General features: G+C 52.2%; 2 protein-coding genes and 1 non-coding gene across 9 annotated transcripts; 1 reads left to right on the forward strand and 2 right to left on the reverse strand.

Moving 5' to 3' along the window:
* Window positions 1–942: 942 nt before the first annotated feature.
* Window positions 943–10,655, forward strand: ppp1caa (protein phosphatase 1, catalytic subunit, alpha isozyme a). The gene is made up of 7 exons (XM_018764677.2): window positions 943–1,609; window positions 6,508–6,639; window positions 6,944–7,174; window positions 7,423–7,527; window positions 7,783–8,006; window positions 8,198–8,332; window positions 8,428–10,655. The coding sequence occupies exons 1-7, from the start codon at window positions 1,555–1,557 to the stop codon at window positions 8,542–8,544; spliced, it is 999 nt and encodes a 332-aa protein (XP_018620193.1). The 5' UTR covers window positions 943–1,554; the 3' UTR covers window positions 8,545–10,655.
* A 2,695-nt stretch (window positions 10,656–13,350) lies between these two features.
* LOC108941569 (uncharacterized) lies at window positions 13,351–22,462 on the reverse strand. 7 transcript variants are annotated; one of them, XM_018764330.2, is made up of 15 exons: window positions 21,883–22,462; window positions 21,533–21,627; window positions 21,324–21,444; window positions 20,895–21,179; window positions 16,477–16,698; window positions 15,479–15,541; window positions 15,288–15,395; window positions 15,060–15,186; window positions 14,927–14,979; window positions 14,730–14,828; window positions 14,544–14,603; window positions 14,400–14,471; window positions 14,213–14,317; window positions 14,045–14,122; window positions 13,797–13,976 (listed from the first exon to the last, which is right to left on the reverse strand). In XM_018764330.2, exons 4-15 carry the CDS (start codon window positions 21,049–21,051, stop codon window positions 13,873–13,875), a joined length of 1,248 nt encoding a protein of 415 aa, XP_018619846.1. In that variant the 5' UTR covers window positions 21,052–21,179; window positions 21,324–21,444; window positions 21,533–21,627; window positions 21,883–22,462; the 3' UTR covers window positions 13,797–13,872. The 7 variants fall into 7 exon arrangements, with proteins under 7 accessions (XP_029109792.1, XP_029109791.1, XP_029109795.1 ...); XM_029253959.1 differs by having other exon boundaries at window positions 13,351–14,122; window positions 21,900–22,462; XM_029253958.1 differs by having other exon boundaries at window positions 13,351–14,122.
* On the reverse strand, window positions 19,841–20,053 carry LOC114911119 (small nucleolar RNA U3). Its single transcript, XR_003797898.1, has one exon. It is a non-coding gene; the product is annotated as a small nucleolar RNA U3 (small nucleolar RNA).
* Window positions 22,463–24,637: the final 2,175 nt, after the last annotated feature.

Genomic DNA, 24,637 nt, shown 5'->3' on the forward strand with positions numbered 1-24,637 from the left:
CAATAGATATGAATACACAAATATTTATAGGGTTAGAGAGGTTACGTAAATCAGCAACACAGTTCTTTTCCAGTGATCACTGTGGTTACCTCCAAGATTTTAAGAACAAAAATGATGCGGAGAAAAGGCAGGAAGAATTGATGAAAATCACGCCTTCCAGTTGTGGGTGGAGATTATGGCCTAAACTACACGTAGCATCGGTACCTGGGTGGGATCTCACTTGTGTACAGGAGGACAGGTGCTGTGGACCCAGCCCCAGACCTCTTGTGGAACCAAGTTCCACGGAGCCATCAATGGCAAAGATCAGTAATGAAATGATGTCCAGAATCGTGTCTGGTGCAGTGATTTTGGAAAAAAAAAAAAAAAAACACATTTAATGTGATGTTTAAAGCTCCTGCAACGTAAAGACAGAGCCTTTCATTCTAGCCTTGGAAGCCCAGGTTCATATTTTCCCAAATTTTAATATCACAAAGGTCTCTGCTGATGAGAGCTGTGCTGGACACCTTTGACCTTTGGCCTTTCTCTGGGTCAGCCAGAGAAATGCTCCGAAATCCTGCTGTTACCATCTCGTCCACTAGATGGCTTTACGAGTTTGCTTTCTGGCTGGATGGGGACCCACGTGCCAAGTGGATTGTGGGAAATTGTAGTTTGATTCAGGCGCGTCAGGTTACAGCGTGTCCTCATGCAAATATATCTGACTAATTTTCGTTTTTTAAGTTAGTCGATTTCTTTGTAGAAGTGTACGGATCTCTTTTGTACATTTCCAAGGCTTCACGTCAATATTAAAGAATTTTGACAGAATAACCTTTTTAACCACAAGAGAATATACTGAGTACTATACTAATCCGCCTTCTGCAGGTGCGAACCTCCTTCCTCTCGCATCTCCGTGACGTCATCCCACCGAGCGTGGGGCGTGGCTTGAGGGTGGCGCTCCGATGAACGTGGACCATTTGAAACTGGGCGGAACGCGAAAAGGGCGGTGCTCGTTACTAAGACGGACACATGCATAGGCCAATGAGCGCTCCGACCCGACCCGTCCCATCCCGTCTCGCGTCGTCTCCCTCTGCCGTCGGCCCGAGCAGCGAGGCCTTTTTCATCAGAAAGTTGCGAAGCGAGATAGGAGAGCGGGCGTCGGTTAAAGGGACGTTAGGCGGAGCGCGCGGGGTCATTAGCCACGCCACCTTCGCGTGGCGTGTGCCTCCTACCTTCTCGGTTTAGCGTTAGTATAAGCATTAGCATTAGCATTAGCTAGCTATCTATCGTATCGACAGTGCGGGCGGCTGGGCGGCGCTATCAGTAGCTAATAGCTAACTAACGGGCACGAGCGCAGCTGAGCGAGCAGTTAGCCGGTGAAGTGTGAGACACACACAGCGCCAGCCGCACGCCGGCCTCCTTGCGCTAGTTTTTTTGTTTTTTTTTTTTTTTTGTTTAAAATTTATTTAGCTTCGCTTTCTTTTATTTGCCCCGCTCTTATTAAGTTATAATAAAGCCAGTGGCGGTGAGAGGAGAGGGAGAGAAGTCGAGCGGCTGCAGGAGGAGAGAACAAGCGCTAAAATGGCGGAGTCGGACAAGCTGAACATCGACTCCATCATCCAGCGGCTCCTGGAAGGTGAGCGGTTCCGTACTATGCGCGGTACGCGGCGGTGTGGCCGGGTTCGGTGATCGGGTCTGGCGGAAAGACCACGGGGCGGTAAAACACTTTGCAGCGTGAGAAGAGGAGAACTTGAACGATTTCATCAAGAAAAAAAGCCAAGCCAAGGCACAGGCACAGACTCACTCTGTATATCATATGTAATATTTATCATTATAATATAATATACACACACGGTGACTCTGTATTGATCTGTATTTACAGACTTAAGTGTATCTGTGTCTATATGTCATATATATGTGTGTGTTACGCTGTTATGCTGCATATTACAGGCACTTGTCGTGTGTGTGTGTGTATATTCACACTGCGTGTTACTTACAGCGACAAACAGTCAGTTTTACAGCAGGTTGTTGTGGGTTGTGAAGCCATGCAGTGAATGATAGTAATATATTCAGTTGTGTTAAAACGGTATCTGTGGGGGTTTGTGTGTAAGAAATCAATGAGGTACCACAGTGTGAAGTGTGTGTCTGCCGTGTCGGACACTGCCAGGCCAGGGGAGTGTGAGACATGTACCTGTCTGTCTGTCAGCGCATTCATTCGTACACCGGCAGGTTGGGACGGTTCGCTTGCGCTGGCAGCCGTGTCTGTCTGTCTGTCTGTCTGTCCATCCGTCCAGTGAGGACACGCTGCAGGCCTGTGGACCGACTGAGCTCCGCCGAACACGTGTGGACATTTCGACCTCTCCACGCCTTGTGTGTGCCTTGTAACTCCTCGTGGGTAGTGTGCGTTTGGGGAAGGGACACGCACACACACGACTGAAGCAAGTACATGTATGACCGGATCGCGGCGCGTTTAACACGCTGCAGGGGACGTCGCGCCTGTGGCCGCATTGTTCGGTTTTAACATAGGGACTTTTAATTTAGGGACAGCCGGTAGCGTAGTGGTTAGCGTTTCGATCCCCACCTCCCGTTATAGTACCCTTGAGCAAGGTACTGACCCTAAAATTGCTCCAGTAAATTTACCCTGCTGTATAAATGGCTAATTTTAACCTTAATACCGTAAGTTGCTTAGGAGAAAAGCATCAGCTAAATGAATAAATGTAATATCGAGCCCACGTTGCTATGTGTCATGGCTGTGTTGTCATGACTACAGAGATGCTCCAGGTTCTCTAGGGAATTTTGGGGTTTTGCATCTTTAACATTTTCACACAAATGTCCCTTTAGAAAAAAGTTAAATGCAGTGTCATGAGTGATGATGAAGTAACACCTGACAAACACACCAGTTCACATTTGCCTAATATGGTAAAAATATATCAAAATATTGACAAGAGATTGAAGGAGAGACAGGGGGACAGAAAGAGTATCAATGTATGCAGTGCATGATGGGGAACTGGACACTCGGGCACTGGAGCCCATCGTGTGCGGTCGTCCGACAGGCTGCACCGTCGTTAACCTGCAGCGCAGCTCTCCTCCCCCTCTTCGTGGCTCGGACGCAGGAAGCACGCGTCCGTACGCGTTGCAGGGCGTGTAACGGACGCGTCCACTTGCACTGGTGAGCCCTCGTCCCCTGTCCGGTTTGCTCGTTCCTCACCGCGGTCAGTTAGTGTCGCTGCACTGCAGGTGTGTGGTGACCGGACTTGATCATGAGTGTGAGGACAGATCCTGAGGGTCTCGGAGGACTGGAGACCGTCCGGCCCGCTGACCATGTGGTTCGCGTGGACGCCTCAGCCAACTCTCACTCGTCATTAAAGGGAGTTAGAACCACTGCCTCTGGACAACAAGGTTGCTGGTTCCAGTCTCAGCCACTGCTGTTGTACCCTTGAACAAGGTACTTCCCCTGAATTGCTCCAGTAAAGTGACCCAGCTGTGTAAATGGGTAATGATTGTAGGTACCTTAACACAGTGAGTGGCTTTGGAGAAAAGCATCAGATAAATGAGTAAATGTGACGTATCCTTGTCATCTCCTTCCATGTAGTCAAGGAAACGCACTTTGTTTTTACAGAAGTGCTGGCGGGGAAAACAATCTACATAATATCTGCTTGACAGAACTTGTTAAGACAGGTGAGCCAAGTGTCTTGTTTCATCAGTGTATTTTTGTGGCCATTGCTGCCGTTTTAGAGAAGCGCGGCGTCCTCGAAGTGGCAGCTAGCTCGGCTCGTCTCGGCCCCGGGGCACCCGCCCGCACCTCACGCAGGCGCCGGCGGATCGGTGCTAATGGATGCGCGGCTTGTTTGCCGAGCGATCCGTCAGGGGTTGCTCACACCTTCCTCCGCGGGCTGTGTGACTCTTTGTGATGGCTTTCAAAGCAGCGACAGACAAAGGAAGGAGAAAACTGCCCGAGAGATGCGGCCTCAGGTTCCATTGTTACTTGGCAAGTGTGACGTTTGTCCTGAGAGCGTGCGGAGGCAGCAGGTGCCCAGGGTTCTGCTTCAGGAGCTCCGTGTCATCCTGAGATGAGATGTGGAGCTGTCGTGGAACCCGGGGCTAAACAACGGAATTCTGCGTCACTTTTGAAGTCTTTGACTCCCTGACCTTGTTGAGGTCACAGTCACTGGTGCAAATTGGTGGATTTAGTCTCAGGGCTGCAGTGGCTGCTAGAGATGATTTTCCTGATACCTATGTGGGAAGTATATAACACAGATTATATTGCCTTACTGCTCGTAGGTTTCTGACACACGTCTGGATGCCTGTTCTCAGGGTTGGATCGTTGCTCATCCGTTGCTGAATCTGCTTCTCTTTACCTTGGACTGAAGCCATGTGCACATTTTATGGTCTGATTATCATCTCAGTCTTCAGCTACTTTGACCAGCTTTCACATTTCAGTCTTTCTGACACACACATCGGAGTGACATCCTTGCTGTGGTGCTGTGTTGTAGAGTTTGTGAGCATTCCAGATAGGGTGTGTTGTGGTTCCAGTGGCTAGTCTTCTGGTTCTGGACAGAGGGCCCAGATGATCAGGACTGACCACATGAGACCCATTCCTCACTCTGTTACTTCTATGACTTGGTTTGTGAGCAACTTAGAGGACACCTTTTATCTGGCAGCTTCTGTGTGTGTGTGTGTGTGTGTGTGTGTGTGTCCGTCCTGTTGCTAACTTTAGAGTGCCCGCTGTTAGGGCTTAGCGCACCCTAATCCTGCTTTAAAGTGGCAAGCAGCTCCACCCTATTTATACTGCACTTACACTGGGTCCAAGGCTCTAGGGTCATATCAGTCCTTTAGGACTCTCTCTCTGTGTGTGTGTGTGTGTGTGTGTGTGTGTGTGTGTGTGTGTAATCTGTTACTGACTGCTTGTATGAGGGTAATACGACATTTAAAAAGCATTCTGAAACACTTCAGTCAATGTGGCAGTGGTCTCAGACACAAGTGCACATTTGCTGAAACTTGATTTGACATGAATCAGTAAAGAGCAGCTGCACTGCATGCTGGGATTTTGTGTGTACCCCATCCTGCTGCTGTTATCAGCTTGATCCATCATATGGTTTGCCTCCCAGTTGGACCCTCAGAGTATGGAGACGTTACTTTGGTCTCTCGGCAAGTACCACCAGCACCAGCCCACCAGTCACACAATCCGGGGTCACTCTTTGGTCATGTGATGTCATAAACAAACTCTGGTACATTTTTATTTTGTCTGTCTCTCACTGGTATTTCTTCATGGCAATGCGGACAGGAGGTCTTCAGCAGCTCCTCATTTCCATGTGCTGTTGAGGTGCACTCCGGGTCCCACCTTCTAAGAGGTTGTGCGATGCTCGCCAGCAGCGATGGCTATTTTTGGAGCGCTTTGAGCCCCTTGATGTCCCTTTGTGGTCCGTTACATCGCGCCCTGTCCAGCTGTGCCACTGTGTACTTGCTGCTTTCTGGATGCCTTCCGTTCCTCTTCCTGTCCAGTTGCTGGCCTCCTGAATGTCCATGACATCTGTGACTCCTCCATGCCACATTGAGGAAGGGTCTCGAACCCATCTCTTTGAGAGCCACTTCTCTCTTGACTTCCTTACAGCTGCATCAATGAGTCCAACCCTGTCTGCTGTGATTTTCTATGTATTTGCTGTTTGAATGTCACTTGTAGAGGAGCTGCTGGATGTGAACCAGTGAAATGGTGGTGTCACCCACACAAGATGTGCATTGATGGTCTGCTGTCTGAAGCCCTTCTTCTGTTGTTGATGGGCTTCTTTATCTGAGTTCTCTGTCACTTCAGCGAAACGTGTTTGCGGTGTAGAGACTGAAAAGGCCACAGCAGCTCTGTGTCTGAGCGGCTGGCCGAGGAATTAATCCCATTGAAAGCAAACAGGATTTGAGAGTTCCTGCTGTTTTTGTTGTGTTCGGGATCACGTGGCAATCTGGTGCACAGCTGTGCAGTCCAGTAGAACTGTGCTGTTTTTGTTCTGTACAGGAGACTTGGGATGGAAGATATAGGTATCATTTTTTTTTCCAAATTTAGTATGAGAGTTTGCTTTCCTTAATCTGTAATACAAGTTGGTTTCTATGTCTCTGTTAAGCCTTTGATTTGATGCATGTAGTGCTGCTCAGTGCTTCTGTCAGTGACCAGTTTCCCATGATTCTCATGATTCTGGTTGTACTGCGCCTGGCGAATGCTTTGCAGAACGCCACCTTTCCACCATCTGTCTCCCACCTGTCGTTCTGCGCTGATGTGGCTCTTGAGCCGTGTGTGTTTTCACACCTTTTCCCGTTTCTCAAATCCTGTGAGTCGCGTTTGCAAAATGAATTTTTTTTCTTTCTTCTTTCTTTACCCTCTTTCCCAGCATCTGTTCTCCTTTTCTGTGCCTGCTCCCCTTCATGGCTGCTCTCCTCGCCAAGCCTGCTGTCAGTTTGAGTTTAAAGCCCTGCTATTTATTAGGTTTTCAGCAGTTGATGAAGTTTGACACCAATGGTGGCTGACTTTTAGTGTCTCTCCCTGTCCAGTAAAGGGCTCTCGGCCAGGGAAGAACGTCCAGCTGACGGAGAACGAGATCCGCGGCCTCTGCCTCAAGTCACGGGAAATCTTCCTGAGCCAGCCGATACTGCTGGAGCTCGAAGCACCGCTGAAGATCTGTGGTGAGCGCTGTCTTCTGGATTTTGGTGCGGATGAGCTCTTTGTCAGGGCAGAAGTGTGACTGCGGATGTGTTTGCAGGGGTCACTCACCAGTGCTGCTAGGCCCCGGCTCTCAGCTCAGGGGCAGAGGGCCAAAAAAAAAAAAAACCATGTTGCTGTTCCTGTTCTGAGAGTTAAGGGTCCTAACGCACCAACTGCTGCCATAGCTCGTGTACATGTCAGTTTTGAAATGGTGCAGTTAGACCGCAGCTCATTTTTCTGTTAAACTTCTATTTTGCATGCTGTGTTAACCGTGGCCCTCCACAGGTGATGTTCACGGGCAGTATTACGACCTCCTGCGGCTCTTCGAGTACGGCGGCTTCCCCCCGGAGAGCAACTACCTGTTCCTGGGCGACTACGTGGACCGGGGCAAGCAGTCACTGGAGACCATCTGCCTGCTGCTGGCGTACAAGGTCAAATACCCAGAGAACTTCTTCCTGCTCAGGGGCAACCACGAGTGCGCCTCCATCAACCGCATCTACGGCTTCTACGACGAGTGTAAGCGCAGGCGGTTAGCGGCCGCTCTTAGTCACAGTGTTGAGATGAGGATCGGTTGCGTAACGATGCCTGTCGGAGCGGTACACTCACGGCACGCTGGCGGTAGGGTTGAGTCACTGGTGAGCAGCTGCGCTGTGTGCCGCATCCCGAGGTGCTGTGGAGCCACGCTTATGTGAAGGAGCCACACTTCTGGTGGGATTTAAATATTTCTCCCTCGCCGTGTCTCCCCACCCCCATCTTTCCGGCAGGTAAGAGGCGGTACAACATCAAGTTGTGGAAGACCTTCACCGACTGCTTCAACTGCCTGCCGGTGGCTGCTATTGTGGACGAGAAGATCTTCTGCTGTCACGGAGGTGTGTGAGTCAGCGGCGTTTGCTGCTCGGCCTGCATGGCGGCTGCTAATTGGCTGACGGCGAATGTTCGGGAAGCGCAGCCAGCTGTGGGCATAATGTTAATTAAGGAAGCTGCGACCATCAGCCTGTGGGTTTAGAACCCAAGCACCTTTGGCAAGGTGCTAGAAAGGAACAATCTTTACGCACTCTGCACCCTGTTACCAGTAATGGTGGCTGGCTGTGGTGCCCGGTGGCTCATGGCTCTCCTGCCCCCAGGTCTGTCCCCTGACCTGCAGTCGATGGAGCAGGTGCGCAGGGTGATGCGGCCCACCGACGTGCCGGACCAGGGTCTGCTGTGCGACCTGCTGTGGGCGGACCCTGACAAGGATGTGCTGGGATGGGGAGAGAACGACCGCGGCGTCTCCTTCACGTTCGGGGCCGACGTGGTGGCCAAGTTCCTGCACAAACACGACATGGACCTCATATGCAGGGCACATCAGGTCTGTAGCTCCCGTGTCCCTGTTGGAAACGTCAGGCAGCACGAGCAAACGCAGGCCTGCCCGAAAGCCTGGCCTTGCGCCGATAAGCACAGTCAAACGTCCCACAAACGAGAGGTGGCAGCTTTGTCACCTGCCTAGGTCCGACAACTTCCTGCCATGTGTGAGCTTGAACCCCTTTCTCTCTGAATCAGGTGGTGGAGGACGGCTACGAGTTCTTTGCCAAACGGCAGCTGGTCACACTCTTCTCGGCGCCCAACTACTGCGGGGAGTTTGACAACGCTGGCGCCATGATGAGTGTGGACGAGACGCTCATGTGCTCCTTCCAGGTTGGTCCAAGGGGATGAGACAAAGAGCCCCGGGCTCTCTCAAGGGCTCAGCCGTGTGTGTGTGTGGGGACACTGATGCTCTCCTCTTCCCTTAGATCCTGAAGCCTGCAGACAAGAAGCTGTACTCCTATGGCGGTGGAGCTGGCATGGGCTCAGGCAGACCTGTGACCCCCCCTCGAAATTCAGCCAAGGGTGGAAAAGCAAAGAAATAGCACCTGCTTCAGGCCGACCCCGAGAGCCCTCTCTGCTTCTCTACCTCCCTCCTCCTCCATCACCAAACAGCCGCAAAATGAAACAGTACCCAGGGTTTAGTTTGCTCTCTTCCTCTGAGTTGTTGACAACGATGCTCTTTTTTAAAGGTCCGAGTGAAGGTCTGAGTGCTCTGCCCCCCCCGTTTCCAGGTAACCCTTGTTTGTTTTTTATGCCCCTCCTTTCAGTTTGCCCGTTTGCAGAAGGTACAGTCCAGAGGCAGGCTCTCCTGCCTTTACGCTTTATGTAAGACTTCGATCTGTTCCGCTTTAATCTCAGTGGTGGGGGGGGGTGTACGCGCTTGCGTCGGGGTAGATCCGGTGTCTGACGGCAGGGTTTCACGTGAACGTTAGTCAGTATTAGTGTGCGGTGGAAGACAGAGGGGTTTCAATACATAGAAGAGGGTGGATGTGCTCACACTGATGTTAGGCGTTGTATTGTTTTACACACTTTGCTTGCTTTGACGAGCTTTTTAATTTTATTTTTTTAAGTCCTTTAATCCATCACAGCTGGATCATAAATAAAGAAAACAACCGAAAATGGGAGGTGCAGGTGGTTTGCTTTTCTCAAGGTGTGCACTACATCCCACCAGCGCTGGTCTCCCGCGTGTTCGCACCGAGGTTCCCGCCACCGTCCGCAACCGCTTTCCCTCCAACTCTTTGATTGTCGCCCTGCGCTGCTGCTTTCCTTTCGAAGCTCTGGAGAGGATGGCCGCTCCGCATCGTGTCTGTAAATAGCCCGTCTCCCTTCCCTTTCGTTTCCACGTAGAGGACCGCACTCAATCTCCTTCCCGTCCGTTCAGAGCAAACGCTTCACACTCGTCTGTCGCGCTGCGTGGAATCCCGTTGCGCACACTGCACAGGTGAAAGAGAGCTCTTGACTAGTGTCGTGTGCATGAAGAGCCGCGTGACAGTGCCGTATTGGATCGAGGCGAGTTGCCCCATTTGAGGCTGCTGTTTGAAAGCTCATCGTACTTAACTGCAATTTCATGTAGCTGTTATTGGTGTCATCAAAGTGACGACTTGATTCGCTTCAGATTGTTTTTGTCCTTGCAGAGTTTAGGGCTTCAAAATATCTTTTATCATCACTCGGACTTTTTAAAGTATTTTATCTTCTTTTCGACCAAAAGTTATCTTGGAGCAATAGCCTTGTATCTTATAATACTTATTGTTGTGAGGTGATTTCTTTATGTGAATTTCTGCAGGGTTCACTTTTGAACAGCTTTGCCGCTGTGTGAAGAACCCAGTGTTTCCTGTACGAGAAGCATGGTAAAGGCCTGGTGAAAGCAATGGTGAGAGGGCAGGTGGCCAAAGGGAGCTCTCTGTGTGCGGGAGAAGCCGTTTAGGTGCCCCGCAGTCATGGCTGAAACTGACGGTATGTGTACGCAAGCGTGTTTCTGTGGAAACCTGCACACGGTGACTCGTAGGAGTTGAGCCATCTCGAAAAAAGGGCCTGAAAGGTATTGACGATGCTGGTTTTTTTTTTTTTTTTTTTAGGTATGAGACAATATAACAGTGACAGACGGAGGATGTGTGATGTAACACGTCTTTTTTTTTTTCTCTAAACATGAGATTAATGGGAAGAAATAATTAGTACAGACAATCTATGATGAACATTATTACATTTGAGGCAAGCCATTTGCATAGGAAACCTATGGGACGGGTAATACTGTAATAATACTGTAGTAATACTGTACTTGGGCAGCTGAGTGGTAAGTCATATGCCTTCAGTTGCTCAACGCCTCCATCTCTCTCGCTCCACGGTGGTCCAATAAACAGTGAGGATGATCCTGGTTTTTATTCCGTACCTTTGGTAAAGGTCGACACCACAGGGATGCTGATGCAGGTGATGGAGTTTCTACATGTTTCTTTGAACCAGTCAGGGACCTTTCTTCCCCACCACCCTGGTGCTGGGTGGGGCACAAATGTTTAAATAAAACTGATGAATGAATCCAGTGGTTCAAAGGTATAATGAAAATGAAAAAATGCTATTTTTTATTTTGTATGTAATTTGTTTTCCAACCAATCACAGATCTTGTCTCTGTTACCAGTAGAAAATAAAAAGTGTATTTGTACGTTTTTTCTCCTCTTCCTTCCCTTCCTCCTCTCCTGCGTCGATTATATCGCTGTGCTGGAACACAGCTCATCACTCGCTGCCAGTTTGTGTTCAGTCTTCCCAAACTGCCCTTCATCCCTGAGCTGCTGCAGCAAACATAAGCAACCACTCTTAATGAGCGACTTCCCTGGCTAATAAACTGCTTTTCACTCCACGAGTGTGCAGTAGGAGGGGGGCGCGGTGGCACAGGGGGTTGGACCAGGTCCTGCTCTCCCGTGGGTCTGGGGTTCGAGCCCCACTTGGGCTGCCTTGCGACGAACTGGCGTCTCGTCCTGGGTGTGTCCCCTCCCCCTCCGGCCTTACGCCTGAGTGGCCAGGTTAGGCTCTGGTTCCCCGCGACCCCGTATGGGACAAGCGGTTCAGGAAGTAAGTGTGTGTGTGTGTGTGTGTGTGTGTGTGTGTGTGTGTGTGTGTGTGTGTGTGTGTGTGTGAGAGAGAGAGTGTGCAGTACGTGCAAAGGAGGCGGTTTACGCCCTTTTCACGCCGCTGAATGTGAGTGGAAACGGTGCAGTTGCCCAAGTGCGACGCTGAGCGGCGCTGTGCTCCCCTGGTGCAGCAGCGACGTCACATCAAAGCCACAAAATACACATTTTCTCAGACGAAATGGCCACGCGCCCGTCGTTCACAAGAAGCCGGAGGTTCGACGCGCATTGATGGCGCGTTCATGTGCGGTGCGCCCGTAGCGCGGCTCCTTTCCCTTTTCCTTCTCCCCGCCGAAAATCACACAGGGGCTCCGTTGCCTGGAAACGCTCGCCGCAGTCGTCGGAGGGCGAGCGTACCGCGCGCCAGACGGTTGCTTAGCAACTGGAGAACAGCGCGCTCCTGCACGACGAACAAGTTTGCCCCGGCCAGCGCGAGACTTCCGCCGCGCCTGGCGAGTATGGTGGCGCGCGCGGCGTTTCGCTCGCTTCCGTCTGTCCGTAGGGTCCGTGCACTTAGTTAGTGCTTATTTTCACTGGAAAGGCGGAAGAAGGAATTATTTTTCTAGTTTTTTTTTTTTTTTTAGTTCTTCTTCTTAATTTTTTTAAGTCGGCAAATTTAAAAGAACGTTGCAAATGCGTGAAGGAAATGCATTAACATTAACATTAACATTACCATCATCGGTGGGACCCAAGCGTGGACTCCGCCTCCTCGGGTTAACGGTCACAGAGGAGCGGAAACACCGGGCGTGTCCTCAGGCGCAGGGTCTGGAACAAAGTGGCCGAGGACACTAGACCGTCCACTCGTCACGTCAGCAGCCTCAGTTAACGTTTGATAAACTAGCTGGTTCGGTTAGTTAAAAGTGGCCCGTGTGTCTCCGTGGCTCGTTTCCACGCGGCAGCGTGACGGTAAAACACGGCCCGAGACGAGAGCGGCTCTTTCGCACTGACTCCCCTCGCTGTGCTCGTGACACGTTTGCCGAGCACCGCGTCCGCAGCTGCCCGGCTAGCTGTCCACGTCCGGCTCGCGCCTGTCGTCCCCGTGCCTGCCTCGCGCCTGCCTCGCGCTCGGCGAGCTGCGAGTGACGCCCACAGCGCCGCTTTCCACCGCCAGGCGGCGACAGACCGCCGTCTCCCGCATGTCCGCGAGGGGGCGCGGTGGCGCAGCGGGTTTGGCCGGGTCCTGCTCTCTGGTGGGTCGGGGGTTCGACTCCCGTTTGGGGGTGCTTTGTGACGCACTGGCGTCCCGTCCTGGGTGCGTGCCCTCCCCCTCCGGCCTCGCGCCGCTGGGTTAGGATCCGGCTCGCCGAGACCCCGCTCGGGACAAGGGGTTTCGGCCACCGCGTGCGTGTGCGCACGTACGTGTCTGTGTTTTCTTTTACCGGACGCTTTTCTGCGTACATCTCGTAGAAGATGCAACATGTTCGTTACATTAGGAGAAAGAGACACTTAGATGCAGACGTGTGCTTCTCCAGTTCAGTTACTTTCCCTCCTTCACCATATGAACCGACCTTCGTCGCACGAGTAGCTCCATGGAACTTTACCAGACCCCATCGGCGACGTGGAGCACAGGAAGTGCGAGGGCGTGCGTACATGGTGACTGGCGCAGCCTGCAGCCCTCGGGTGGCACCTGCTCGCACTTGCTGGGGTGGGTGCGTGTGCGTGTCCGTGTGTCCTCAGCCGCGTCTGCCTCCCTCCGTCCCTGACAGTGGCAGCTGACTTGGGGGGGGGTCCAGGTTTAAGAGGTAAGAGGACATTTTTGGTGCCCCCAGGAGAAGGGCCGGGGCACCACCACGGCGTCGGCACGCCGGCCACGTGAAGATACCTGCTAGCCGGGGTGCTGGACGCAGAGCGCTTAACGTCCCCGGGGTCGGTGCTCACTGGAATCAGCAAGTCAAGCAGGGAAGCGAAGGACAACTCCCCCCCCCCATAAAACATGGTCCCAGGAGCCGCTAAATGGACGGCCAGATGCCCCAGACGCAGAGCAGCATGCGGCACGTGGTGGCGTTTACCGTGGTGCTGGAGCTGCGCACCAAGCTGGGCTGCGACAAAGAGGAGACACCCGCCGTCACTGGCTCCGCCCACTGCGCCCTGGAGGTGCTCAGCTGTAGCGTGGAGCGACCGCACGGTCCTCCTCGCTACCCCAGGCCTGGAACCCCGAACTGGGCGCACGTGCGCTGAGGAAGCTGCTGGAAGTGGAAGCGCAGTCCGTCCACTCGATCCCTGGTGCGACCGGGAGGAAGCGCTTCGCTCCACGCTCAACCTCTTCATGAGTTACTTTGTGGGACGGACGGTGTCTGAAGGCTGCGTCTTGGTTCATTTCTTTTTCTTTTATTGAACTGAATCCATTAAAACGCTTATAAATGCACATCTCAGATATTTCTCTTTAAAATCATCTCAGTGCCAAGACAACAATTAAGACTAGAAGCAGCATACACTGATTTACCCATCTAGAGCAGGGTGAGTGTCAGGATCAGGGTTCTGCAGCCGGAGGTGGGATTTAACTCTCCTTCCAGCGGCAGGAGCCGCTACGCCCCCTGCTGCCCCACGTCAAGAAATGGATTGTTAACACGCACATCAGTCTGCATATTTTGAATAAGAATTATCGCTAAGCGTCTCATGTTCAAAGTAACGTTATATAACACACTGCTCCTTTTCCTTTCCTTTTTAGCAGTGAAAGTAGAAAAAACAAGAAGCGAAAATGCAGCCGTCTGACACGAGGTCCCACAATCCACTGCGGCCTCCTGCCCATGCCGCTCACAGTCTCCTCCTCGAGTCGCACTTGTCTCTCCTGGCATGCTGCTCGCTGTCAGCGCCTCCGAGGCTCCATGGATTGACGCTGTCCATCCTCTCGTAGGAATCTGGAGGCAGGAGCACACCCGTGTGTATCTCTTAACGCGTGGGCGCGCGCAGCTTCGCTCTTTCTCACCTTCTTCCTCGTGACAGGTCACCGCGTGGGCTCTCCGCAGGGCTACCGTGCCGTCCATGTCCTCATAGGACTCTCCGTCTGCGGAGGAAGGGAGCCGAGCGGTCAGCGGATCGTCGTCACGCCGACGGTCGAACCACAGCCTTAAGCCCAACCCCCGAGCCCCCCCACCTGTGTCTTCCTTTCCAGGGCACAGGTAGTCCCCCTGGTCCTCCTCCTCCTCCTTCTCATAGTCCTCCAGTGCCGCCGGCTTGCCTGACTCAGCGTTGACATAATCTGCGGAGACACCACGGTCGCTGAGTGAGCCCCGCCCAGATGCGCACGGTGCCGGAACGGCCGAAGGTCCGACCGCACTCACCGTCTTCTTCCGCGCTGCCGGTGCCCGTGGCCCTGCGTGGCTGCGCGTACATGTTCTCGTAGGACTCTCCATCTGCGACGCAGGGCAGCGCGGTCAGCCTTCGGACACACGCTAAAGCGTGAGGTGCGAGAGCTCAAGACCTACCGGTGTTGGTTTGGCGGTCCGGCGGGTTGGTGGCGTCACAGTGGTCCGGGGTGAGGTAGTCTGCGCGGGGTGGGGTGGTGTCAGACCGATTAGAACAGCACTGGCACACCATTCACATGCAGGATGTTGCTGGTTTGAGTCCCATGAGTGTGAGCCATGGTGTGAACCAGTGTGGTCGGCTCTCACCATCTTTGTCATCCATTGCGACGCGGTAGCTGAAACCCTGCTGGTTCGAGTAGATGACCGCTTCCACGTTCTCGTAGGAGATGGTCTCCACTGACCTGGCTGTGGTCAGGACACGGTTACGGTCACAGTCTCAGGCTGAATGCACGTATCAGTCTCCTGCGTGTGTGTGTGTGTGTGTGGGGTCAAAGCTGTCCTACCCTTGAGGACGTCCACGCTGGTGTCCCGGCTGCTGGAGCAGAACCCGTTTGCCCTGAGGGAAGTTCACGCAGTCCAGTGACCATCACGTTTACCGCGTTCTTCAGGGCCGCGCTGGTGTCAGTAAGAGCTCACCTGTTGTTGGAGTAGCTGTGCTCCGCCTGCCTCTGCATCTTCCTCTGTCTCTGGAAGGCGTGCCGCTCGATCGCTGCGGGGGACACCAGAGGGGAAAAGCACCATCCGCTCACCGCTGTTCTTGGCCCTGTGGGGAGACGCATACTGTTCAACTGGGAAGCATACCGTGGTACGGAGACAGGTCAGTGTGTAGTCGTTGTGCAAGAAGGCCCCCCCAGCAGTACACACCCTCTCTCTGCCGTTGCCGGTTCACTCTGAGGGCCAGCGAGAAGAGGCAGAGCCCCAGCAGGAAGGCGGAGCCGGGCACCGCGTACAGGATCCAGTCCGGTCGGGTTCCTACCGGGCCAAGGTTCACTGGTCCGGTCACTGCACACACACGCCGGCGCTATGTTCGCATTAAACGGTCGTGATTACTGTACCGTGGCGCTGCGTGCTGGAGTGAACCGCACCGCTCCCCACGCTGTGGTTGCCGAAGGGCGGCTCTGCAGGGACAGGCGCACGAGGTCAAACACAGCTGAACGGCGACCGTGTTTGCGAAGCACGTGTGTGTTCAGTGCGTGGAGGAGACCTTCCTCATGACGCAGTGTGTGGGGCGAGTGGGCTGTCTGGTATTATTATTATATCATTATTATTATTATTATTATTATTATTATTAGGGTGAGACGATTTGCACACAGAGCCAGTCGCTGTTTATCCACTCCTTCACAGGGCAGGTGGTTCGTTCCTCATGCGAAATTCAACTGAGCGAATGAGCCGAGTGCCAGGAAGCAGCGATCGCTCGCTGCGAGGGACACGTGGCCGCAGGACGCCCCCCGCGGAGCCTCGGTAAACTGGTCGGACACACTCGACCTCCCCGTGACGAGCGTGACCATCGGTGGCCGTGAGAGTTATGAAGTATCGCCGAGCTTCCAGTACAGAGTACTTTACATGTTCGAAGCAGGGTGCGAGTTTCTGTTTATGCTCATTTATTACTTACTCTCTGCTTCTCTCTGTCTCCACGATGCATGTGTTGTATAGTTCACTTTTTAGCGCCGTACTTCCTGCACTCGTCGAGCACGAATACAGGTCTGTCGTCGTGGTCCGTGAACAAACGGTTCACTTGTTAGTCTCTACTTATTGGCGCAGGCACCTTTTCTTTCCATTTTTTAATCGTTCCATTTTTCAAAGACTAGTCATTTTTGTACACTTTCCCTCTGAATCTCACAGTTTATTTCACACTGCTGTCCTGAAGCCAGTCATGAATGAATGAATGAATGAATGAATGAATGAAGCTGTGTTTAGTCTCCTCTACTAAATATATTAAACATATAAACAAGTGCTGTGCTGCCAGCCTTGGAAATGCACCCAAGTGGGACTTTGGGAGCAGAAGTGAAGGCAGCCCACCGAAAGACCCGTGTACCGCGGTACTGTGCCTTACCTGTAGGTGCGAGATCTGTGGTGAAGTTCTGAGCGGAAGGGCTCATGATGGACTCCCTCCCCTGAAGAACAGCACAGTTGAGAAGCTGGATGGACAGCAGGCCGGGGGGCCGCGGGACACCAGGCTGCTGGAGGACGGCGAGGCGCTCAACATCCAGAGCGGCACTGAGCAGAGGGACAGGAAGAGAGCGACAGGTGTGCAAACAGCTCACTGTGCTTGAGTCTGACACCAAGTAGGAGAAAATAAAGAAAAAAGAGAAGTGAGAGGTCACTGATGCACGACAGATAACTTGTGTCTCAAGTGCGTCTGTGTGTTTTCACTCTCGCCCTGCTGCAAACAGCCTGGTGGAGCAGCAGCTTCTTGTTGATGTTTTTTTTTTTCCTCCAAACTTTATTACATTTTTTCAAACTCACATAATATACATCATCTCCAGAATAAAATCAATATTCCTCAATAAAATCGCCAGAATACTGAAACATCACAATAAAATGTGTTTATGGCTTCCAGCAAATAATACACCATAAATTCAAATAAAAAACATTAAATCCAGATCAATGACTCAGTTAAAAAGGAGCTTCTTTGTCAGGCTCTTCTTCCTGAGCAGCGCAGCAGCGTGGGCACACACACACACACCCCCCCGCCACACTCAGTTTGGTCACTTTTTTTTCCCTCTCCACACTCAGCTCATTACTTTTTCTCTCCCTCTCCACACTCAGTTTTGTCCTTCATTTTCTGGTGTGGGACAAATTGCTGACACCTGGAGATCATCCACCACACAAGGGGCGGTTATTCTAATCCAGAAGGAACACTCATTTAAATATCACTGTTAGAATATTTCCCATAAGCCTTTGCAAGAAGCCTAATAAACCTCCCATTATAGGGACAAGTATGTCCTACTGGGGTTATAAATAGAATTAGGAAAGCATTTTTTTATGAGTGGGGAGAATATGGTAAACTGTATGCTTAGTGCCTTTATCCAGTTTCATGATGCTTACTTATAGCCATCTCTTATTAAGAGGTCAAAGGTCACGTTAAATTTGCATATCAAACCATGATGCATTGCAGTATCATGTAACATTTTCTTTTCTCCACCACGACCATAACCAAGAAACATAGCACAGATGTATAAAGCAAAGTGAAGGAAGCCTTCTACTGTTTCCTGAGTTTCAGTAGGGATGTAGTCCCAGCAGAAGCACAGGGGGTTGTTCTAGAACTGCTAGGGCTGCAGTCCTGCTGATAAGTGGGTGGTAATGTTTCTTTCTCTGTAGGGTAGGTTGGGGGGTGTAAGTGAAGCCTGCTTACAGTGAAGCATAGGTACTGGAAAGTTCCTGCACTGAAAAGTGGAAGTCCTACTTGAGGTGTGGGGGGTACTACTGGATACACAACACTCTCCCCTCAAAACCAAAGCCCTGCCTGTTCTCTACAACACTCTCCCCTCAAAACCAAAGCCCTGCCTGTTCTCTACAACACTCTCCCCTCAAAACCAAAGCCCTGCCTGTTCTCTACAACACTCTCCCCTCAAAACCAAAGCCCTGCCTGTTCTCTACAACACTAGTTATTAAATGCACAGCTCCTCCACCCCCCTTAAGAGCAGCTACCTCTCTTGAACAGTTGCACCACCAATGTGGAAGCACTCCCCTTCTACAAGTCCATGCTAGCCCCTCCCCAAGACATAGTACAAGGAGCAAAGCAGGACCCCACACAAAAACTTTTTCTTCTGAGGGTTCTTTTATAGTCTGAGCATTAGACTCCCAATCATGGTGGGTCCTTCAAAACGAGATTAAAAATTGACTCAGTTCCCAGAAAGCATCCAGGTATGCAAATACAGATCACTCCCATTGGACACTGCGTTCGGCGCGCGCCTCCCGAGATTCTCGTCGAGATGTTGCGATTCTTCCGTCTGAAAGCGTTTCTATTGGGTGGCGCTCTTGAGCGACATCGCTGAGACCCGTGAGTTGAAGTTGAAAAGCAGGTTTGAACCGCTAGGGGCAGTGGCCTAAAGCGAAAAGGAGCGCGTGTTCGCCTATGTTGTGTGTGACGCAATTTAAATTTAGAAAAAGGAACTAATGGGGAATTTATTTTCCCGATGACTGTCCTCAGTAAAGCCAATCCGCCTTCAGCATCATGTATCCCTCCGCCGCACTTTCTCGCGTCGACGGCGCGTGCGGATCTGCGCGCGGTCTTTGTAAGCGGTCCGCTCCGAAGAACACGTGCGCTCGTGTTGATGCTCTAGTGACACTAGTGATCCTAGCGGCCGTCTCGTTCCCCCGCCACTCTCGCGCCGCACTCTTCTACAACAATAGTAACAATAGTAATGGCAACTTCTCTCCTGGTCGCTCCGGGGAAAATCAGTGGGACACGTGAAATGTCCAAAAAAAACTGCAACCTTCTACGCGCACTCGATAAAACAGAAACGTGTCGCGCAGCTGACGCTCGCGCTGTTTACTCGCTGCGCAACGATGCGTGAACCACCCACACCCACCTCGGGGTTGATCTTTGGCACGAACACCAAAACACACAAAGCCCTGTGCGGTAAGAGCTGCTGTCTTTGGACCCCAAAGGTTACAGGTTCAAATCCCACTTCCCGCTGTAGAAGGTTAGGTATTTACTCTAAACAGCTCCAGTAAAATGACTCAACTGTATTAAAAAAGGGTAAATAAGTACCTGTTACTTGTCTTTTTAGATTGTTATGTCGGACAGCTGTATAAAGCATTTCACTGCACGTCGTACCGTGTATGGTTGTGTATGTGACAAATAAAATTTGAATTTGAAATAATTAGGTAGATAAACACTATAAGTCATTTTGGAGAAAAGCGTCACATAAATGTGAACCGCGGGCGGGGAGTACTCATACACACACACAGGTTACTTTATGTTTGTGATTTTCTCGTGATTTTTGAAGATGTGTCCCTCTTTATGATCGCTCTGTTTACACTCAGTTTTCTTATTGATCCCATGTTTTTGGGTCACGATGTTTCGAATCCTGACACGTACTTGTTTTCTCTGAATCGGGAAATTGTCCTTTCATCTGCACTCACTTTGATAAACTCCACATACACACTTCATGCGGTACGAAAACATTCAACTCTGCGCGCCCAACTTAGAATACATATCAATATTCTACTATAAGATAAAAAATATTTTAAGTGCTGTGATTTAAAACCAGATTAAAAACCTGCCTTACGATTAAACTTTTCACGTAAGACATAACAAAAAAAAATCTATAAACAAATAAAACTACTGTTATAATAACTCAACCACCACAAAATCTTCTATCACAAGATACCGAAAATGTAGTTCATTAATAGCCGTTTCTCGCCATTTGTTTTATGAATTCCTCTACTTTCAAACCACATATGAACCAACCACTCAGACAGCCCTTTCTCCCTCTGCTCAACCCATGGGAAGGCAGAACGATCATCAAAGATGAACAACAGCTGAAAGCTCAGCGTCAGACACCCGCTTCCCGCTCAGAAGAAAGGACTCGCCTCCTCATCGTGGTTGGCGCGACCAAACACTTTAGAAGCTCATTTCTCAAGTCAAGACCTATAGAAATGATCCCTGAAAGTATAGTCTTGACTGAAGGAGCGCTCGCGCACAGGGTCACTGCGGGGACTGGGCGTCCGGCCCAGGGTTGAGCGCTTCCGCGCAGCGATGACGGCAGTCTCACCAAACCGTTCCAGAAGTCAACGGGTTGCAGTGCGAAATGCGCAGAAACACGAGCCACGTACCGACTGTCAGTTAATACAGTTTTACAGAATCGGACACGGTGACCCGTGCGGGCAACGATTAGCTCTGACGACCGCGAGACAATCAACACGGAATCTAAAAATCGAGTCAAAACGAGCTTCGTGATCACAGTAGTCAAGATAACGGGACAATAGGCGTTCAGAGATGAAGGAGAAGTTTCGTTTTCACAAATACAGTAAGTGGTAAAGCTGAAAAGGACGGTGCGCCCACAATCCCGCGCTCCGTAATTTGCATAACAACAACGTAAAGCACGTGATTGGTCTCTTTAAGACGGGGATCCACGCGTGGCCCCCGGAGCAGCGGAGCTGTTAATGCCGGAGCGCAGCGCACTACCACGTGTTACTTCAATGGCCTTGAATGTTGTGTCGCGCGCCAGCGAAAGTGACATTACTGTGTGTAATTGTAATAACTTTCTTTTATTCTATAACTATTTATTCTTATTCTGTCTGTGCTGTGGAAGTTTCTGTCACCCAGACAAATTCTTTGTATGTGTGAAGATACTTGACAATAAAGCTCGTTCTGATTCTGATTCTAAAGTGAAAAACTGGTGTTACATTGTAATCAGAGAAGTGAGTTTCATGCTCACTTTTAGGGTTTTTGTGATCTGTGCATTTGATTTTTGTTCCTACTGTGATGTGCAGGAGGTGTTCGATTCGCTGGACACTTACTTTGCATGTCACGACACGCGTGGAACTGCAGTGGCTGTAGTGCCGAAGGGATCCACGTGGCGGCAGTGTTGTCCACAATTTGTCCAAATTTCAGTGGTTCCAGGGCCACTGCAGCAGCACATGGTGTGCTTGGGGTCATGCCATAGCCGTTACCCATTTGTACAGCTGGCTCATTTTATCGGAGTAGTTCAGGCTAAAGGGGTCACACCCTCCTCCTCATATGGTGACAACAGATGAGATGAGCAACAAGGTGCTCCAGCTCCTCCCAGGGGCCGCACTGCGTTTCTACGCATGCAAACAGGAAGAGGGATGCGGGTGCGCCACACTAATGTGTCCCCGGGCAGCGGTTACGCACGCCGCTCGCGTTCACTGTAAATGAGTGCGACACCCCCAGGGTCGTGGGCACGGCCAGAGCGCGGTATGCCGGACCTTGCCAACCTGCCTGACCGCTGGCGCACAGCTCCTGAGTGGGGGTGTCATCGTGTCACCTTCCTCTTCTTCTCCCTCCTCCTGCGTCGGTGTCCTCCGCATGCAGTGGAACAGGCCGTGTCTGGCACACACACACACGCCATTTACTGTCCTCGCTATGTCGCTGTGGCCCGCCTGTACTGCCCCTCTGTTCGCTCTTTCATTCTCACCTCTCATTTCGGCTGCTGTCCTCGTACCTCTGTGGCTCGGAAAGGCCCCTCCGCTGAAGGAAGGAGAGAAAACGGGTCCTCTGTGGGTAGGCGACCTATACACACCGAAGAAACGCGGGAATAAGAACAAGGAAGCAAGAAAAAGACTCAGAGCTGAAGGGGAAAACACTGGTGGTCTCCTAGCAACAGGAGCCCTGTGGCTTCCTGCAAGGTTTGGGCCTTGTAGGGCGAGGGGCCGGCTGCTGTTTCGCCAGGCGTTCGGGAACAAAAATAACCAATGGGAGGCATTGGGGTCGGGATCAAGGAGAGCAACAAAGAGGTGCAGAGAAGGAGGAGAACAGGTAGCGTACCCTGCCTTCCACCTGACCTTCAGCTTGTAATGCAGTAGCTGAGGTGTGTGTGTGTCCACCTGAACTCTTCACATCGGTATGTCACACTATGATGTAAAGCTGTCGCTGGAAGCTGATCCCTCCCTCTCACAGATGATCCGGGAGTGATGTCAGCAAAGGCACCTGAGGGGTCGCCCCTGCCTCTGTGTCCTTAACCGCTGTGGAGCAGCAGGTGGTGCAATGGTTAGAGCTGGAGAGTCCCTGGTTCGAATCCCCCCTGCTGTAGTAGCCTTGAGCTGCTGTGAACTGGTAGGGTAAAAAACACAGTGCTGTGTAAACAGCGTAGCGTACAAACCGAGAACTGTGAGCCACCTTTGAGGAAAGAAAAAATGAAATGGACAAATAAGAGGATCAATAGTGCATGGGAGGGCGGAGCCAACTAAGCCCCGCCCATCATGTTCATGTACCGCGGGACCACAGGGGTCTAAACACAGTGTGATGTCCGCAAGGCTTAGCACCGTTCTTACACAACACCTGTAAACATCTGCCTAGCTCACGAGGGCGCGTGCACACACACACACACACACACACACACACATCAATAGGTCCGGTGGTGCCATTAACAGCACCTCCCTGTCCCGCAGCTGTGTGTAAGGGGACACTTGGCGGTACGGTGTTGACCTCTGGAGTGACACAGAGCCACGCACTCTGACATCGTGTCCCACCATGCTGGACCAGCTGAGCTGCTCCGTCTCTCCGTACCCGAGAGGTACCTGCGGAGACTCAGCGTCTCCACGGAGGACCCAGCGGGACAAACCCTCTCTCCTCCGCTCTCCGCAGATCTCTATATTTAACCGGCCGCTTCCATTCCCCCGTCTCTCGCTCCACATCTCTCTTTTCACCATTCGTCTTCCTGTCAGCGGCACTCTTACTCCAAGCCGTGCCGTCCATCACTCCGGCGTCCTTCTGCGCTCCTAATAAGGCCGGAGCAGCGGGGGAGGGGCGGGTGGACATACACACAGAGGGTTAAATATACTCGTAAAAACGAGGAATGCGTGTCGTCCGGGCTCCACGATGTGCCCGAGCCCCGGCGTCCGTCCGGCCAGCCGTCCTCCGGTGACCGCAAGGATCTCGCTTCTCGGCTCCCTGCTGGTACGGCATGAACCCAAACACACGAGTCTATCTACACACACCGACGATCTCAACCAGCCCAGAGTCTAGAGGCAGAGCACTTGTTCCGAGGAGAGAGAGAGAGAGAGAGTGTGTGCGTGTGTCCCCGCTGACAGGTGCTAATTCCCCCTTATTGTTTACAGGGCCGAGTCGCTCCGTCGACACGTTGATTCACAGCCACTTACAGAGGCACTCGGCACGGCGCTGCCAGCGCTCTTCACGCCACTCAGGGCGTCTCTGCGCAGCCGTCCAGGGTTCGCACCTGCATGCGGGCTGCGGCTGCAGAGACCAGGCCCCCTGCCACCCGTCATTCATTCACTCGCTTACAGGACTCTTTCCCGCACGTGGGCTCCGCACACTGAGCTACTTACACCGATTTACCCATTTCAGCAGCACGGCCATTTTTTTCACCCTGGGACAGGCTCTGAATCACGGCGACCCTGATCAGGACAAGAGGTTCCTGAAAACGGATGGATGGATTGATGGACGGTTTTTACCGTGTCAATTTGGGGTAAGACGCTTGTCTAAGGAGGTGGGATTTGAACCCGAGTCCTTGGAGTGCCATACGACGGCTCTGAGCACTACTGCGGGCACGGGGGACAGGGGGTGGACCGGAAAGGCCGAGGACGAACACCTGGCCGTAATTGGCGCGCCTGCCTTATTTACTCGAGTGCATGATGTCACCCGTTGTCGCGGTAAACATGTTACACACTGCATCCCGCTCGCATCACGTGTGTCTGTGCAAGGGGTGGAGGCACTGGAAATGCCGCCAGAATATGGCCCCTCGTCCCCGACTCCCAGCATCGCCGTCCTGCATGATGATGTTACGCGCTGACAAGCGCGGTCGAATCACGCAGCGTCACGGCCGGCTATTAATACACACCGCGCACCTCTTACCGCTGCACCGCGCTCACTAACGTTGCCGGTGCCGCTGCTCCGAGGCTCCGGCGCTGGTGCGAGCGGCACGGCGACAGGCCTCGCTGCGCTGAGCGGAGCCGCGGGAGCTGGGGGTGCGGAGCCGGACGAAGGCTGAGCGGAAGACGACTGTGGACGTTGGACGGAGGAACGGTGCGGCGAGAGGGGGAAGGAGAGGGATCGAGAGGGATCGCCGCGGACGGGCCGGGAGAGGGCCGTAACTCGATCCCTCTGGGATATTAAATTAAATGTCAGTGAGCCGCCCAGGGGTACGCAATGACGAGCCGACCCTGCCCGCCCCGAAAGGTCAGAGGTCGGCGTGCTGGGCGACAGCTGGCGGGGAAGTGGAGGAGGAACAGGTAGAGCACTTAGTTATTCATTGGTCCTTTACCTGACAATTTTCTCCACCTGCTTACGCTGATTTACCCATTGATGCAGCAAGCTCATTTTTACTGCATCAGTTCAGGGTAAAGTACCTTGACCACGGACACTGCCCAGGAGGCGGGACTCGAAGCTGGCTGCTTTGAGCTCTAACTGCTGCGCCACCTGCTGGCTCACGGTAAAGTGACAGGAAGGAGCGAGAGATGAGCGAGGGCCCTACGAGGAAACACCTACGAAAGAGAGGAGAGGGCAGCAGAGGAAAACACACGTGAAAAAACACGACAACGCTGCGTATTCGACAACGTAAAGG

This window comes from Scleropages formosus, chromosome 8 (assembly GCF_900964775.1).
Source record: "Scleropages formosus chromosome 8, fSclFor1.1, whole genome shotgun sequence".
Lineage (NCBI taxonomy): Eukaryota > Metazoa > Chordata > Actinopteri > Osteoglossiformes > Osteoglossidae > Scleropages > Scleropages formosus.

Bases quoted from the DNA above. Each gene is read 5' to 3' on its own strand.
- ppp1caa (XM_018764677.2), top strand. From the start codon at position 1,555: ATGGCGGAGTCGGACAAGCTGAACATCGACTCCATCATCCAGCGGCTC. The intron at 7,175-7,422 runs GTAAGCGCAGGC...TCTTTCCGGCAG, and splicing joins CTACGGCTTCTACGACGAGT to GTAAGAGGCGGTACAACATC. The intron at 8,007-8,197 runs GTCTGTAGCTCC...TCTCTGAATCAG, and splicing joins TCATATGCAGGGCACATCAG to GTGGTGGAGGACGGCTACGA.
- LOC108941569 (XM_029253959.1), bottom strand. From the start codon at position 21,051: ATGGGTAACGGCTATGGCATGACCCCAAGCACACCATGTGCTGCTGCA. The intron at 15,542-16,476 runs GTAAGGCACAGT...CTGTCCCTGCAG, and splicing joins CACAGATCTCGCACCTACAG to AGCCGCCCTTCGGCAACCAC. The intron at 14,318-14,399 runs GTGAGTGCGGTC...GTGTCTCCGCAG, and splicing joins CGGCAGCGCGGAAGAAGACG to ATTATGTCAACGCTGAGTCA.